This window comes from Notamacropus eugenii, chromosome 3, assembly GCF_028372415.1.
Source record: "Notamacropus eugenii isolate mMacEug1 chromosome 3, mMacEug1.pri_v2, whole genome shotgun sequence".
NCBI classification, from domain to species: domain Eukaryota; kingdom Metazoa; phylum Chordata; class Mammalia; order Diprotodontia; family Macropodidae; genus Notamacropus; species Notamacropus eugenii.
Window position 1 is genome coordinate 108,953,863 of NC_092874.1, and position 18,078 is coordinate 108,971,940.

The following is an 18,078-nucleotide window of genomic DNA, read 5'->3' on the forward strand; positions in this document are numbered from 1 at the left end:
CGCTCAGGGCAGAGAATTCCGAGGGCTTTGTTCTGCGCACAGGCGGATCGCTGGAGGTCAGCACTTGCAGGCATGGGTACGGAGGTCACAGGGAGGGGCTGGCTCGCCTTCACCCCACCATCCACCTGCCCCAGCACCGATGGACGAGGGCAGCTGGGGGCGGTGAGTCCCCGAGCCAACGCAGCTCCATCTCTGTCACCGCTTCTGAGTCTCTGGCGACCCCCTCTGGGGTTCTCCTGGTCAAGACCCTGGCTCAGCGCTTCCTCTTCTGGCTCGTCCGACGGCCGAGGGAAGTGGAGGCCAACAGTCCTAAGGGGTCGCGCAGCGAGCAAGCGTCCGAGGCCAGCCTGGAACCCGGGCGTTCCCGGCGCCGGGACCCGCGCCCCGTCCCCCCCCCCCCCCCCAGCTGCTCAGTCATCGCCCCACTTTCGAGAAGACACAGACCTCCTCTTCACGTCAAATCCCAGCTTATCAAACCTTGGTTCTACATGAATTCACTAAAGTGTCGTTTAAACACTATTTGTCTGGCCTGACAGAAGGGGAGTGGGGAGTGGCTTGGGGCAGTCTGGAGGTGACCGGCCGGGAAGGCTGGGCCAGGGGCCAAGACTGGGGGGAGCCTCGGGGGAAGGTCAGGGCCGCTTGGGAAGTTCAGTGTGTGGGGGAGGGGGCCATAGCCTGCCTGCAGAATTGTTATAATATGTTCATCCTGACCCCGCTCACTGACCTACGGGGTCTCCCGGGGCTCCCCCGCCCGAGCGGGGCGGGGGCAAGTTTAGTTTTCCGTCCGGGGGCCGCCTTCAGTTTCGATTTGGGGCTGGCCCCGCCCTTCCCCAGCCGGTTCCGGGCACGCCCCCGCTTCCGGTACGAGGCGAACCGAGGCGGGGAGGGGCGCGCTCCGGCTGCGGCTGGGGTCCGCGGAGCGAGCGAGCGCGCCCTGCCATGGCGCAGGCCGCCATGGCCAGCCTGGTCACCAAGGACCTGTGCGCGGCCGGGGGCAGCCTGGGGCTGGCGGAGCTGAGTCACCGGCTCCCGGGCGGCGTTAGCGAGGATGCTCTGGAGAAGTCGCTGCGCAAACTGGCCCCGGGGCGCTTCGTGCTGGGAAAGCGCGGGGGCGGCGGCGGCGGCGGCGGCGGCGGCGGCGGGGAAGCCGGGGGCGGCGCGGGGGAAGCCGGGGGCGCCGGCGGCGGGGCCCCGGAGAAGCGGGTGCTCGTGGCCGCCACCGGCGCCAGGCTGTGCCCCGCCTACTCGGCCGCTTGCCGCGGGCAGTGCGGGAAACTGCACCTCTGCAAGTTCTTCGTCTACGGAAGCTGCAAGTTCTCGAGCAGCGGGTGAGGGTCCCGCCGGCTCGGCGTGTGAGGGCCCCGGGGGAGGGGGGCCATTCCCGGGGTCACAGCCGCGCGTCTCCGGCCTCGGCCCCCGGGCCCCCTCCTCCATCCTCCTTCGAGGCCGGCGCTGCCGTTCTAGCGTCCCACCGACGGGGAGGTCGAGGCCAGAGGGCCGGGGGCCCGTTCAGTCTCCCAGCCGAGGCCGGGCTGACCCGGTCCGTCAGAAGCTCCAGCCGCTCGCCCCTTTAAATGCGTCGCGTGACCACCCGCTATCCCGCGTCCTCCCGCGCGGGGCCGTGGGGCGGTGGGCCCCGCCCCCTTTCCTTCCCTTCCCCCCCCCCCCCCCGCCGTACTTCTAACCTTCCTGCCGTTCAGTCGGCCTCAGTGGGGCGCTGTGGCGCCCTATGGAGGGGGTCGGGCCGGGCCGGGCCGTGACCGCGGCCGCTCGCGGCACGGTCCTCACGGCTCGGGGGAGCGCTAGGTGAGAGGACGCCAGGGCGGGGGCTGCGGCCGGGCCGGCTCCGCCGTCACTTGGTTGTGCGGATGAGGAAACTGAGGCCCGGGCCGCCAGGGCGGGGCAGCTTGTCCACGTGCTCCGGAGAGGTGGGAAAGGTGTTCCCCGAGGTGAGCCGCTGCCGGAGCGAGCTGGAGGTGCGGCCCTGGAGCCCGGAGAGCCCGAGCCCAGCCTCGTTGGGTTTGCTCCCTTCGTGACTTCCTCCTTCGTGACCTGAGGACCCCGTGGGCCCGGCCCGCCCCGCTCCTGGAAGCCAGCCACGAACTTCCCAATTTGTCTGTAGTAATGCTGCTTTTGCGTACCGTGCCCGCTTCGTGCCAGGCCCGCCCCCGCCTTGGTATCCAGATCGAAGCCAGCCTGTTATTAAAGCTGGGACTGCCCTTGGCCAGGAAGGATGGCGGACGACAGGGGAGAGACTTGGGGTGTAGGTGGTAGGGACTGAGAGAGGAGCAGGGCCCAGCGGAGAAGGGGCGTGTCCTTGTCAGAGAAGCCGAGCCATCATGGTGGTGTGGGAGCTGGGGCTCCTCCCTGGCCCCTCAGGAAGGAGGGAGTGAAGAGTTGTTTGGATCATTCTCTATCCCTTGTACACCCTCCTCCCATCCCTCCTTGCCAGCAGACCTCCAAGGCCTGGATGATGCCTTTCTGTCTAGACTGACTCATCTGTCTTTCTGTTTGTGTCTGTCTTTCTCACTTGCTCAGATTGCCCCAGTCCACGCCTGGTTGTGGGATTGTTCCGGCCCCCCATCTCTCATTTCTGTGGCAGGCTGGCACATGCCAGGTAGCTAAAGACTCCTCTTCCTCTCCTCTTTTCAGTCATATCTATCATGGAAGGGAACCTGGATGAATGGTATCATTCTCCCTGTTGATGTCAGGGAGAGACTGGTGCTAGCTCCAGTATGGTGGCTCTATCTTCTGGCTGTGTCCGACCTGTGGGTTCATTTTTTTCCCTTTTTATCCAGTACCTAACCCAGTTTCTGGCTCAGAGTACCTACTTAAATGCTTGTTGATGGGGGCAGCTAGGTGCCAAAGTGGATAGAGCACCAGAGTCAGGCTGACCAGAGTTCAAATGGAGCCTTAGACGCTTATTAACTGTAAGACCCTGGGCAAGTCTTGAAGCCCTGATTGCTTCCTCCCCCCGAAAAAAGCTTATTGATTGATCTGGAATGTGGGCGATCTATAGTATAGTTTGGGAACACTGACCTGTCAGATTATTTTCAGCTTTAATGAGTCTGTGATTAATAATTCCAAGGGAATTTCCCCAGATCACAAAGTGGCAGAGTCAGGCCCCCGGTTCTCCTGATTTCCTTTCCAGTTATCTTTACAACAACAAATGCAAAAAAATGATTTTCATTAAGCTGAAATCTCACCAAGTTTCTCCTTTGCTCAGTAAAGTCCAGCAGTTCCTTATAGTCTCCAGAATAAACCATAAAGTCTTTTATAACCATGTTCCCACCTCTCTGTCCTGCATCATTATTCATTCCTGACTTTTGTGTACTCTGGTCAGGCCAAACTGGCCTTCTCTTGGTTTCTCATGCAAGACACTCCATCTCCTATGTAGTGGCTGTCTCCCATACCTGAAGTCCACTCTCTCCTCATCTCTACTTCACAGAATTCCCAGCTTCCTTCAAGACGCAGCTCAGACACCTTCAGCATCCCCTCAAGCGCTGGTGCTCTCCCCTCAGATTGCCTTATGTTTAACTACTTTGCATTTATTTGTATTGAAGCTCTATGTTGTGGGTGTATATGTATATATGCATACACACATGCCCACATGTTTGTGTATCCATGTATATTCTGTATGTATACATACATGTGTGTCCTTCATGTTTCCGTCATTAGAATCCATTTCCTGGATCCGTGATTAGGTTGTTAATAAACACTTGATCGTTCAACTACCAAGATATTAGTTCACAAGGACTGCCAGACCAGTGGGAATCCTGTGCGAGTTGGAAAAATGATCACATTAGAGAAAAATGTAGATTACAGGTTGACCTTTGGCAAATTCCCAGATGTTTCCTGGTCATGGCTGATTTAAAGATCCTTATCATCTTGGCAGTTGTTTGTGTAGTCTGAGGCGAGGACTTTTGACAATTTATTTCACCAAATTGGGGACGTGGCAGGGAGTCCTTTAAAGTACTGTATGAATGAGTTATTTTTAGTAAGGGTATTTTGGCATTGGGTGGAATTTTGTAGCTTAAAAAAACTCCTCTCCCTCAAAGAATAAAAGACCTTCAGATTTTTCCTATCTCTCCTTCCTTGTAACAATGCTTTGTCTTTTGGCAGACGAGGGCAGTGATATGAGTGTTTTGAGTAAAAAGACACTGTAGAGTTGTCAAAACATAGATTTCTGTAGTTGTTGGAAGGGACCTTAAAAAGCTCCCCTTCATTTTTACAGTGAAGGAAGCTGAGGCCCAGAGAGACTAAATTATTTACTTAAGTAGCAGTCTCAGAATATGAATCCTAGTCTTCTGATGGTACCATGATAGGAGAAAGAAGTCTGAGGAGAACAATTTAATATTACCATAAGTTTCCTGTATTTCCAGAAGAGTAATTAGGTAGGAATACAAGTTGGCTATGTTGGTGATTTCTGTAACCCAGAATTTAAGCTTTTTCAGGGCTGTATTAGCTAGGAGTCACATTTCTTGCCAGCATCTCTCTCCATCTATACTGTGGTTCTTTTGTGATAAGTCTCGTTTTGTCTACCCTTTGCTGTCCTGATGAGATACCCTGATGAGATGATTGGCCTCCATTAGGGTCAAGATCCCATCTTTCTCTTCTGTGTCGTTCCATAGTACTGGCTTAGGGTATAGCTTTGAACATGATTGTTCTAACCTCTTGTTCCAGTGTCCAGAGGTAACCTCACTCTGTTGTGTCGTGACTGCATAAGATACTTCGATCTTCACTTCATAAGTCACATCAAATACTGGTTTCATGAATTCTCACCTCTCCCTCAAAGCACTTTTGGGTTGCACATGGTGTACTCTGTGGGATGATGCTTAAGAAAGCTGCTACTTGAGTAGATGTATTCTTTACATTGCAGACTGTGCCCAGAAGGGCTTGGCTTCAGCACTGGGCATAATGTATACCCACTCCAATCATTCATGCCTAATCCCAGTAGGATGACAGCATGAGAGAATGGATGGGTGGAGGTGGGGAAAAAGGGCAGAAAGAGAAGTGTTTAGGGCAGACTTTCTGTTTTGTCTTTGCTTTCTTCTATAGGGCAAACAGTACCAATCATTGGTTCACTTAACAATTGCTTATCAGGTACTCTGTCCTGTTCTGGAAAAAATACCGAGATAATTAAGATATGATCCCAATTCAAATGGAGTTTACAATCAAGTAAAGGTCATATGCATATACAGATATGCAATAACTGAATTTGCTTAATAAAAGCACTAATGGAGAACAGAGTAAACACATAAGTGAAGGATAAAATCCTATGGAGGTCTGAGGGAAGGAAATATTTCTGACTAGGGGCTTGGGGAAGGTTTCATGGAGGAGGTAGGGTTTGAGCAAGGCTTTGAAGGATAGGTAGGCGTTGAAGGATTAAGGTCTCCTGCACATAGGATGTGGTTGTGAGCAAAGATATGGAAGCAAGTTATGTATGGTATTCTAGTTTGGCTGGATCCTAGATTGTGTGGAGGGGAGATGGAACTGGACAGTGAAGCTGAGGAGGCAGTTTTGACTTTAGTAGGTAATAGGGAGACATTGAAGGATGGTCAATAGCAGAGTTAATTATGTGGCCCACAGGGATCCATCTCTAATTGAGTTGAACCCCACTGATGTACAGTGGGGGTAAGCTTTGAAGATAGGTGTGGCAGCATTTGGAGAGGCTAAGTTAGGGGTAGCTTGCATCTGTCTGTGTTGCTAAAATTGGAAAAAAAGAGGGGAGGGGGTGGTAGGTTGGAAAGTAGATAAAAGTAGCCAGTTAGCACCAAGGGTGGCAAATACTGAAGAGGCCGAATTTTATTTTATTTTTTTTATTAAAGAGACAGATTTTTAACCAACTCTAGCGTTTCTGTTCGTGTGTGCCTGAGTTGTAATGTTGTAGGCCTGGCAAAAGTATCCTCATGGTTGTAGGCTACCATAAGTACTGAATAATCTGGAGGCCGTAAATGTAAAATGACAGTGCCATTTTCCTAAGAGTCACTGCAATGGAATATACGAGGCACTTCCTCTTTAAGGAATAATGGAAGGCCAAAGGATCCTAGAGTTTGAACTGGAAAGAACTCAGTCCCCTCATTTTACTGATAATGAAACTGAGACTAGAGAAGGGAAGAGAGTTGCCCAAGGTAATTCGGTAAGTGACCCAAGTACACAGCCACCACATCAGCCTTTTATCCTCTTTGCCTCCATGTTGCTCAGGCTTACTTTTTGAGGAAATGTCCCCTCTGTCTTGCCAAGACTAGTTGATTTTATTGTGTATTTGTTAATTAGGTCTTGATATGTTTTTGAGGGTGGGATGTGCTTGGGGGGATCCTCCCCCCAAACTGATTTTCTCCTTCCCTCCTCTCCTCTCTCCTCTCCCTCCTCCCTTTTCTCCTCTTGTCTTGTCTTCTCTTCACAGGAAACAATGTAAATATAGCCACCAAATTGATTCTGCGCACAACATGACTGTCTTGAAAAGCCATGGAATTGGGAACCTAAACTTGAACGAACTAAGCCAACTTTTGCTTCAGAATGATCCTACACTCTTGCCGGAGGTGAGTGGCAGATGTCTAGTATGTGTGTGTGCGCACGGTAGGATTCATTGTGAATCTCTGTATGGTGATTTAAATTTGGTATTTTTGGAGGAATGATCTTTCCTTTTTTAACTGTCTATAAAAGTTGCAAGGAGAGAGGGCTTTGGAGATGAGGAAAACTGAAGACAAGATAGGATTGTAATCCATTTTGGGGAATGTCCTCTGTGTCAAGTCATGGATATAAATCCAATGAGTCAAGAAAGTTGCAGGGCAAGAAGATTAGATTCACCAAACATTTCAAGCTGGAGGGCACCTTAGAGATCATCTTGCCCAAGCCGCTCGTTTTATAGACGTGAATTACACATAGTTATATAGTATGCAAAACAGTCACTCTTTAAGACATGGATTGTCAAATTATGGCTGAAGGGCCAAATCCTGCCTTGCTTCCTAGTCTTGTATAGTCTGCAGGCTGTGAATGATTTTTACATGTAAAAACAGGTTAAAAACTGATGGTTAAAAGCCATCCTTAGCTCCAGGGCCATATTGAAAGGGTGGTGAGCTGGATTTGGCCTATGGGCCATAGTTTGCCAACCCTTGCTCTAGTGAACAGTGTGTTTTCTCCTTGTGTTTTTCTTTATAATGGCACAGATAGGCCTGGTGGAATATAAAGTCTTTGAGGGCTGAGAGTGTTTTCCATTTGTTTTTGTGTCTCTTGTGCCCATGTGAAAACAAAACTCAGACCAACCAAGAGATCAGTAAATAAAGGGAGGCCTGGGGAGGAAGGTGGAGAAGGGGATTCTTATAGAGCATAGTGTCAAAACAGCAGGGTGATACATGGTTTGGATACACAGAACAGCTGAGCTGCTGGAGGGATAATAAAAATGAGATCACAGAAATGTCCTTATCTTTGTCTAGAAACAGGGGTGGTTAGAAACATAGGGGTACATAGGGATCTTTTTGGGGGCAGTTAGAAACTGCTGGACAGAACAGGGTAGGACCCCAGGTCTACCAGGGGTTAACACCGAGCGAATATAGTGCTTTGCACGTAGTAGGTGTGCAGTATATGATTGTTGAGCTAAATAGAACTCAACAGCCTGTTATCCTTTCTACTACCTCATCTTAACTTCGTTGGAATTTATGGTATTATAAGTAGCAGCACAGATCTGTTTTATAGCAAAACTTTGGATAATAGGAACCTTCAGCAAGTAATAACTCACTTATAGCACTTCCAGGCGTGTAAAATGCTTCCCTTGAAGCAAAGCTGTGAGGTAGGTAGTGCAAGTAATAAAATTCTCATTTTGTTCATGAGGAAACTGAGGCTCTGAGAGGCAAAAGACATGGCCCATGCTCATTCAACTAGGAAATCTGGATTCAGACCTAGGTCTCCTTCATAGACATATAATTCCCCTCCTCCCACCACCCAGGTTTGTTTATTTATTTCCCTTGTTTGTGTGGGATCCCCAAATTCATTTAATTGCTTTTCTGGATTTTGGTATGAGATTTGGGGGATGGAAGTGGGGTAGGAGGAAGCAAGAGACAAAACTGTCTTTGTGGCTTATTGAGCAATTTTTGGTAGATTCAGCAGGTATTTCTTGACTCTAAACATTTTGCTGAGGCAGCTAAGTGGGGCAGTAGATAGATTACTAGGCCTGGAGTCAGGAAGACTCAACTTTCTGGCTTCAAATCTGGCCTCAGACACTTAGTAGCTGGGTAATCCTGGCAAGTCACTTAACCCTTCTTGCCTCGGTTCCTCATCTGTAAAATGAACTGGAGAAGGAAATGGCAAACCACTTCAGGATCTGTCAAGAAAACCCCAAATGTGGTCACAAAGAGTTGGACAAAGAAGAAATGTGACCTAGTGCTTAAAAAACCTCCAGTCCCACTGGGACAACAAGACCTACATATGGAACAACTTTAAAAAAACTATAAAACCTTACATTAATTTAGATGGTGTTTTTACAGTTTACAGAGTGCTTTCTCTATTTCTCTTATTTGGAAAATCAGTTTAACAGCCCAAGGAAGTAAATGATGATGTGTTAAACTGTCAGTCAATAAGCATTTATTAAACTCCTACTATGTGACCATCCCTATGCTAAGTGCCTGGGATACATAGAGGCAAAAGACAGTTCCTGCCCTCAAAGAGCTCATGATTTAGTGGATTCTTAAATTTTTTTTGACTTGCTTCTTAAACTGTGGGTCTTGACCCCATGCGTGTAATAGACAGTAAGTGATGTGGTGAGCCCTAAAGGGAAGCCTGCAGCTTTCCCTGATGGAAGTGGATGGACTGGTGGGAATCCCCAGACATGCTCTTGGTGAGGAGGTGTGGGGAAGGAAGCAGGTGGCTTTGAATGCCAGGCTAAAGACTTTGGCATTGATCTACTGGGCTTGAGATGGTCCCTGGAGAATCTCAGGTGGGAGAGGAAGTTGATTTTCAAAGTTTGGGGAAGATTGTTCTGGCTGTTTTGTAGGATGGGTTGAAGCCTGGTGTGGATACCTCACTGCTTTTGATTTGTATTTCTGGTGGTTGAGAAGCTGGATCATACATGTACTTGAAAGCTTCTTTCAGTCAGCCCAGTAGGCTGCTGATCTCCCTGCAGCTGTATCCTTTCATGGTGTTAACCTCATTCAGAAATATCCCTACTTGTCTTCATTCTCTCCCTGTCCATCGACTCCTTCTCATCTGCTTCTAAACATGCTCAGTTCTCTCTCCAATCCTTAAAAAAAAATCCCCTTGCCCTCTTATTCTAGCAAGTTACCAGTTACTCCTCTGCTACTTTGCTACCAAAATTTAGGAAGATTAATTAGCAGGCACTCACTGTCAGTACTTCCTTACCATTCACTCATTCTTCAGTCCATTGGCAGTTTGGCTTCTCTATGTGTTATTCAGCTAGAACTTCTTCATCAAAGGTCACGAATCACCTGTCATTGCCAGATACAGTGGTCTTTTCTCATTCCTCATTTTTCTTTGCATCTCTGTGTGTCATTCATACCCCCACTCCCCATCTGTTTCGTGTTCCTCTCCCTGGCTTTGCTAACACCAATCATCTTGGTTTTCTTATAACCCCTGTCTTCATTTCATCTCCTTCCCTGGTTCCTCAGATGAAAGAGCCCCCAAGGTTCTGTGGTCAGCCGCTTTCTGTTCTCTGAAGCTCTACTCTCTCTTTGGGCCTCTCTGCAGCACTTGACGCTATTGACTGCTAACTCCTGGCTACCATTCTTTTTCTTCCCTTGACTTCTGAGATATGGAACTTTCCTGCCTCTACCTCTTCTCTGAGGGTTTCTCACCGTTTCCCTGGGCTCTTCAGGTAAGGTGTTCCTCAAACACTCTTTGCTCAGCTTGCTGTCTTCTAAATGCCATGTGAGGTTTGTTTACAGTTCTCTGCTACCACAAAAGGGCTTTTAATCTGTCAACCAACAAGCATTTATTAAGTGCCTACTGGGTGCTAGAGATTGTGGCAGAGTCCAAGGTTGGGGAGCCTACAGTCTCAAGGCCACATATGGCCCTCTAGGTTCTTAGATGCAGCCCTTTGTCTGAATCCAAACTTCCAGAACAAATTCTCTAATAAAAGGTTTTGTTCTGTAAAACTTGGACTCGGTAAAAAGGCCCATGTGGCCTTGAGGCAGCAGGTTCCCCACCCCTGTGCCAGACATTGGGGATAGAAAGACACAAATGAAATTTTTAAGAGATTAGTAACTAATAATAATGAATCATCAAGGTGGTGGCCCATAGGGCCAAGCCCTGCTACCATAATGGCAAACAAAGGTAGGATAAGAGAAATGAACTGGGACAGTTGCATAGTTCAAGGGTTCAGGGCTAACTATAAAAACAACAAAAACCAGGTTTAGTGTGAATGAAAGAATGAGGTGTAAAGAGAGGAAACCAGTGTGGTTGGAAAGGAAAATATTGAAGTTTGGAATCTTAAAGGTGATATATTGAGGTCTAAGGTGAGAGACTTTTCTGAAATAATATTTCTCATGATAGTTCTAACACTGTGACTTCCATGCTAACAATCCTTCCATGACTCTCTATTATTTACTGAACGTATTCCAAATTTCTTATCTTGGCATTTAATGCTCTTTATGATCTAGTTCTGTTTTTTCTCTCTCACATTACTACCTTCGTACTCCCTCCCCAAAAAAAATTAGAATAAAAGACATTTTCTCAAAATTCCTATACCAGGAACTCATTTCCACCCCTTCCTCCCCACCTATTGAAATTCTATGTATCTTTTAAGACTCAGTTCCAATACCCCTCCCCTCCCCAACTCCCTGTCCCTACAGACTCCCTAGCTCTAAGAAATCTTCCTTTCCTTTGATTATTTTTCTGCACTTTGTGCCTGTCCTGTGCAAATGTGCTCTTTTGTGCTTTATAATTATTTGTGTACATATCTAGGGCTAGCACCTTGTCATTCATCTTTGGATGCACCAATGCCCAGTGTGGTACTCTGAACTAAAAGGCATTTAATATGTGTCTTTTGAATTGAATCAAGGAATACATAGTCCAAAAAGTTGGGTGGGTACCTCGTCTTGCTCTACCTGACGCTGAGTATTGGAGTTGAATGAGACTCACAGAAGGTGTCTAGAATAAAGGGGTCCAAGTAGAACTCAGAAGTAGGGACCTGGGCATGGCCCAGCCCTGGGTTTATGTGATGTTCTACACTCATTGGTTTCCTTACCCTTGCTCCCATGCTCTGAGAGCTGTAGGATGGGGAAATGGGAGAAATTGGGGATTGGTGGGAAGCCAGTCATATCTTACCCTTATTTGAATTCATAACACATTGTACTTCTTTTACTAACTTTGTTATTATGCATGCCCTTCTGCCCATATTACATTGAAAGCCTCTTAAAGGTAGGAACTATATTTTGTGTGGCTTCTTATCCTCCCGGGACCTAGGACAGTTCATTGCACATATTAACAAATATTGCAAATAAAGATAAAAATTAATAAATAAACTTGAGAGGATGCCTCATTTTATGTGTTAGGACTTTATATTTTTTTCATAAAAGAATAGAGTCTTCTTAATTTTGAGGATAATTTGCAGATTATAGGTGTGAATTTTTTAAGCGTTTGATAGAATTCTGTAAAACCTGTAAATCTGTCTCCACCAGGATTCTTTGCCTTTGATTGCTCCTTTACAGTGAATTCAGTTTCATTTTTCTTAAATTGGATGATGATCTTCATGTACCATTAATTTAGTTATTCTTATATTTTTGTGGATGGTAACATAAAAGGACTTCTTAATCATTTGTTCTTTTCTTTCCTTGTCTGCAGATCTGCGCACACTATAATAAAGGAGATGGGCAACATGGTTCTTGTACCTTTAAAAATATTTGTGCCAAACTCCACATTTGCCAATACTACTTGCAGGGGAGCTGCAAGTTTGGCAGCAGCTGCAAGCGGTCCCATGCCTTTAATCCCACATGTCAGGAGAAATTGAAAAAGTGGGGGCTTAGTGCCACTATCATTCAAAAGTTGCCTTCCACTTACAGAAATGCTTTTGACATCAAAAATGAAAGCTCAACAACACCTGAAAAAGGTAGGGAACGCTTCACCATTCTCCATGCACCTTGGGAATGTCTTCTCTGATAGAGGCCAGCTAGGTGGGCTCCTTTTCCTTTTATTCTCTCTCCCTCCCTTCCTTTCTTCTTCCTTTCCTTCCTTCCTGTTTTTCTGTGTCTCTTTCTATGTCTCACTCTCTGTGGCAGGTGAAAGATGAAATGATTGAGAAAACAAAGGTTTGATCCTCGGACCATATTGATTTATTAAGCAGTGCATGCCAATTGCCCAACAGACCAGGACCAGACCTCTTCAGCTTAGGCCTGGATTCTGAATCCAGGGGGAGATAGATTTTTATGCATTTAAAAACAATTAATCAGATAAGGTCAATCAATTAAAAGGAAAAACTACAAGATTAGGAAATCTGATTTCTAAATGGAAGAAAAATTAGGGACTTGCCAAGTTAGGAGGGGGAAGAGTGAACAGGTACAATTCCCAAAAATCAGAAAAAGACATGTCCCATTCCCCCTAAATGTCTGTATACAATCAAAGGAACAAAATAAGTTACTGATTAATCAGTATGGGGCCAGTTTTCAGATAAGACATATAGGTTGCTTGAGATGTGCAACTGTGAGGAAACTTCTTTCTTCAGTTTTTGGATATGACTGAGTTTCTGTTCAGTATAATCTAGGTCCTTAGTTAAGGATCTAAACAGCAGCTAGAGGTGGTCTAGTTTCCCAGCAATGCAGGGTTAGGTCCAAACAATTCAATAAGGTTTTCTCTCAATTTTCACAATTGAATTAAGTTTTCTCACAACACAAAATTTGGACCAGACCCATAATTGAATAGAAACTGAGCTAACTCCAGAATGGAGTCACAAGATGGAGTCTCTCTGGTTCACTCAGTTCCCACAATTAACTCCTTACTGTCCTAATCTCAGTTCCCTCATGTGTCTGTCACTCTCTTAATGCTTGTCTCTTTCTTTCTGTCTTTCTGTTTCTCTCCCAATCCCAAACTGAGAAAAAAAGAAAAAGAAAAAAAAGATCTTTGTAATAAATATGCATGCTTAAGCAAAAACAAATTCCTACCTTGACTGGCCAAAAATATATATGTTTGCAGTAGGTATAAATCCTCATGTCTTCAAGCCAGAAACAATTCCACTTTTTTCTTTTTCCTGTCCTCCCTTTTTCATGGAGTAGAGCCATACTTTCTGTTGTAGCTCCTGGGAGGTTGTTTGGCCATTAACGACTTGCTGTTAGTTTTATTGGTCTCTGGACTTGTTATTAAATGGATTTGTAACATTAAATGAATGTCAGGAATTCCAGCAAATACGTTTGTTGTCTCGATTTTGCTCCCTGTCTTTAAATAAGTTTTGAAATATTTTCTTTGCCTGAACTTAATGTCTTCCTTGGGTTTTTGTTTAATCACTCTATGTAAATTCCTCTTAATTGCAAAAAACCTGAGTAAATGTCTTTCTTTGTTCATTAAGTTTTTGGGCTTTTTAGGTGGGTGAACAGGCATATGGATTCAGGTTGCATCCAAATTGGGATTAGCAGTTTCTCTCTATTACTTCTCATGGAGAGATTTATCAAGCAGTGTCCCTTGAAATCAGTAATACTTTCCACTATTACAATGCTGTTCTGGATGAAGAATGGAGATTTGACAAGTTTTCAGATGAGGATAAATTGATGGAAAGGTGTTTTAGCATGGTGGGTATAGATGGCTAGATTTGGAGTCAGAAGGGACTTGGATTCAGATCCTACCTCAGGCATTCACTACTGGCGTGACAGCAGACAAATAGGGTAGCTTTTCAGTCAGCCCTCTAAAACTATAATTTATCAGTGGGCTGTGAGCCAAGTTGATGGAGGGACCTCCCACATCAACAACACAACAGATCTCTGAAATACTGAATAATGAAGATCTCAAGCATATTTTCAAGAAAAACTATATGGCAGACCCAATTCTGGGTTGGAGAAATAATTTGTGAACCACTGTTATCCCTTAGCGGTTTCAGAAAAATATGACCTGAAGATTTAATCATTTCCACCATTAAATTTAAATTTTCACATTAGGCCCTTTTCTTGGCAGTTGCTATTAGCATGAGAGACCAGTTCTAAGCTCCAGTTAAATATTGCATATTGTATGGGAAATGGAAAATTGTCCTCTGAGTCAGGAAGACTGGGTGTCAAATCCTACCTTTGACATATTCTAGCTGTGTGACCCAGGGAAAGTCACTTAACTTCTTGATGCCTCAGACAGCTCTCTAAGGCAAGTTGTGGTGGAGTGGAGGTTCAAAAGGGATACCTAAGTGGTGAAGTGGATAGAGTGCTGTAACAGCAACCACATTGGCACACCCAGGAACCTGCTAGTACAGGTTCTTATATCTGCTTTACTAGGAAAGATAGCAGTTTAAGGGGTCAGCAGTCCCTTTTAATTACATTCAGAGAAGTATCGAGAAGATTTTTATATATATATATATATATATATATATATATATGAGTATAGAAATGTATATATATTACGTTTTTTTTATATATATATATAAATATATATACAGAAGAGTATAGAAAATACACGCAAAGAAATGAAGACTAACAGATAGCCCGAAACCTACATGACTCAGCACATCTGTGAACTATCAGGGTTCAAAGGAGATTGAGCCTTCAGATACTCACAATTTAGTTTGAGCCTGGGAAACTGAACTCCAAAAAGAAAACAAAAAAAATCCCACTTTGCTTTCTGTTACAAGCACCAGCCCTGGAGTCAGGAACATTCATTTTTCTGAGTTCAAATCTAGCCTCAGACATTTATTAGCTGTGTGACTCCCCTCCCCTATTTGCCTCAGTTTCCTCAGTTGTAAAATGAGCTGAAAAAGGAAATGACATAACCCTCCGGTATCTTTGCAAGAATCACAGAATCTGAAGTGACTGAACACCAACTGGAGGATCAAATGAGCTAATTAATGTTTGAAAAGTTCTTTGCTATAAAGCTATTTATGTATGAGGGGTAGCCAGGTGGTGCAGTGGACAGAGTACCAGTGCAGGAGTCAGGAGGATCTGAGTTCAAATCTCACCTCAGACACTTGACACTCACTAGCTGTGTGACCTTGGGCAAGTCACTTAACCCCAATTGCCTCATCCTGGGTCATCTCCAGTCATCCTGATGAACATCTGGTCACTGGATTCAGATGATTCCAGAGGAGAAGTGAGACTGGTAACCTGCACAGCCCTCCCTCACTCAAAACAAAGTCAAGTGCAAGTCATGTCATCATTTCTTTGATGGCATGGTCTTCTTCAGCAAGGAAGGATGAACACACATTTATGTATGAACTGCTATTATCACATTGAAAAAAATCACAGGTCTATGCAAAAATTAAAAAAAAACAACTTGGTGCATTCTGCTATAGCAAGTCAGCAGAGAAGGACCTTGAGAGATGATCCTGCCTTTATATAAGCCTATATCTAAAAATGTGGTTGAGGGACGATGGAGAACTTGAGGTCTGAAGACATTTTGTGACTTTTCAGGGAGGAGTTCTTAATATACTCATCTGAACAAATCACAAACTGGGATTTAGAGTTCAGTTAACTTTTAATATAGAATTATATCATCTGTAGCCTGATGGAGAAACTTTCAACTTTTCTGAATAAAAAAGGTTCCTTACTTGTGAAAATCATTCCCTTTTTACTCCTTTATACCTTGAAATACTTTGACTTCAAATCAAGACTTGATGGAAATTAGTTCCTGTTTTTCATGTGTCTCTACTTTCCAGAAAGAAGCCAGAAAGAAGGTGACTCTGCCCCCAAAAGCAGTGAAGAGAATGATGAGATCTGCTTGTACCACATTCGGCAGGCTTGTAGCTTTAAAGGTAAGCTATTGGGAAATGGCTTCTTCTAAAGGGTGCTTTGCCATCAGCCCAGACACATACACCTGCTGCTGTTTTACTGTACCCTCCTGTGTTAGCACAATCAGAATGCTGCCCCACTGCTCCTTGACTCAACTGCCTGGTTTACTCAGTTATCTGTTCCCAGAGTTCTCCCTTATGAGGCTCTTGCCAGCTCTTGAGTCAACTGAATCCTGGAATTGTTAGAGCAAGGTCTTTCAATAGAGGAGGGACTTTAAATGTGATCTTTTCCAATCCCCTCCTTTTACAGGAAGAGAGAAAAAAAAAGTGCCTAGGGTTAGAGGAAGTTGTGGTGCTAGTATTAGAACCTAGGCCTCCTGAAATAGATCTAGGGCAGGACACTTGTTTTTTTGTTTTTGTTTTTTTTAAATTAATTAATTTATTTATAGTTTTCAACATTCATTTTCACAAGATTTTGAGTTTCAAATTTTCTCCCCATCTCTTCCCTCCTCCCACCTCAAAACACCATGCATTCTGATTACCCCTTCCCCCAATCTACCTTCCCTTCTATCACACCCCTCCCTTCCCTTATCCCCATCTTCTCTCTTTTCTTGTAGGGCAAGACAGATTTTTATACCCCATTACCTGTATTTCTTATTTCCCAGTTACATGTAAAAATAATTCTCAACATTCATTCCTAAAACTTTTGAGTTCCAACTTCTCTCTCTTCCTCCCTCCCCCCCATCCCCAATGAGAAGTCAAGCAATTCAGTATAGGCTATATATGTGTAGTTTTGCTGAAGACTTCCATAATAGTCATGTTGTGAAAGACTAACTATATTTCCCTCCATCCTATTCTGCCCTCCATTTATTCTATTCTTTCTATTGACCTTATCCCTCCCCAAAAGTGTTTACTTCTAATTACCCCCCTCCTCTCATTTGCCCTCCCTTCTGTCATCCTCCCATACCCCACTTATCCCTTTCTCCCCTACTTTCCTATAGTGTAACATAGATTTTCATACCAAATTGAGTGTGCATGTTATTCCCTCCTTAAGCCAAATGTGATGAGAGTAAGCTTCACTTTTTCCCTCTCATCTTCCCCTTTTCCCTCTCATCTTCCCCTTTTCCCTTCCATTGAAAAAACTTTTTATTGCCTTTTTTATGAGAGATAATTTTCCCCATTCCATTTGTCCCTTTCTCCTCCCAATATATTCCTCTCACCTCTTAATTTTGTTTTTTTAGATATCATCCTTTCCTATTCAACTCACCCTGTGCCCTCTGTCTATATGTGTGTGTGTGTGTGTGTGTGTGTGTATGTGTGTATGTGTGTGTATAATCCCTTCAACTGCCCAAATACTGAGAAAAGTCCTCTATTTCATTGAATGACCATTTTTTTCCCCTGAAGTGTTATATTCAGTTTTGCTGCGTAGGTGATTCTTGGTTTTAGTCCTAGTTCCTTTGACTTCTGGAATATCATATTCCAAGCCCTTCAGTCCCTTAATGTAGAAGCTGCTACATCTTGTGTTATCCTGATTGTATTTCTATAATATTTGAACTGTTTCTTTCTGGCTGCTTGCAATATTTTCTCCTTGACCTGGTAACTCTGGAATTTGGCTACAATATTCCTAGGACTTTTTCTTTTCAATCTCTTTTTGGAGGTGATCAGTTCTTTTTTTTTGATCATGGCTTTCAGGTAGTCCCATAATTTTTAAATTATCTCTCCTGGATCTATTTTCCAGGTCAGTTGTTTTTTCAGTGAGATGTTTCACATTATCTTCTATTTTTTCATTCTTTTGGTTTTGTTTTGTAATTTCTTGGTTTTTCATAATGTCATTAGCTTCCACCTGCTCCATTCTAATTTTTAAAGAACTGTCTTCTTCAGTGAGCTTTTGAACCTCCTTTTCCATTTGGCTAATTCTGCTTTTTAAAGCATTCTTCTCCTCATTGGCTTTTCGGACCTCTTTTACCGTTTGAGTTAGTCTATTTTTAAAGGTGTTAATTTCTTCAGCATTTTTTTAGGTCTCCTTTTGCAAGCTGTTGACTCACTTTTCATGCTTTTCTTGCATCTCTCTCATTTCTCTTCCCAATTTTTCCTCCACCTCTCTTAACTTGATTTTCAAAATCCTTTTTGAGCTCTTCTATGCCCTGAGACCATTGCATATTTATTTTGGAGGTTTTAGATGCAGAAGTCTTGACTTTTAGGTTTTCCTCTGAAGACCT

General features: G+C 44.5%; 1 protein-coding gene across 2 annotated transcripts in view; it reads left to right on the top strand.

Moving 5' to 3' along the window:
- The first annotated feature begins 849 nt into the window (after positions 1-849).
- PARP12 (poly(ADP-ribose) polymerase family member 12) overlaps positions 850-18,078 on the top strand; it is a 30,399-nt gene continuing 13,170 nt past the window's right edge. The window contains exons 1-4 of one of the 2 annotated variants that reach the window (XM_072652583.1): positions 850-1,328; positions 6,407-6,542; positions 11,794-12,058; positions 15,788-15,883. In XM_072652583.1, coding sequence (XP_072508684.1) covers positions 940-1,328; positions 6,407-6,542; positions 11,794-12,058; positions 15,788-15,883 — 886 coding nt within the window. In that variant the 5' untranslated portion in view covers positions 850-939. Of the gene's footprint in view, positions 1,329-1,679; positions 1,807-6,406; positions 6,543-11,793; positions 12,059-15,787; positions 15,884-18,078 lie in introns of those variants that run through there. The other variant, XM_072652584.1, reaches the window with a different exon arrangement.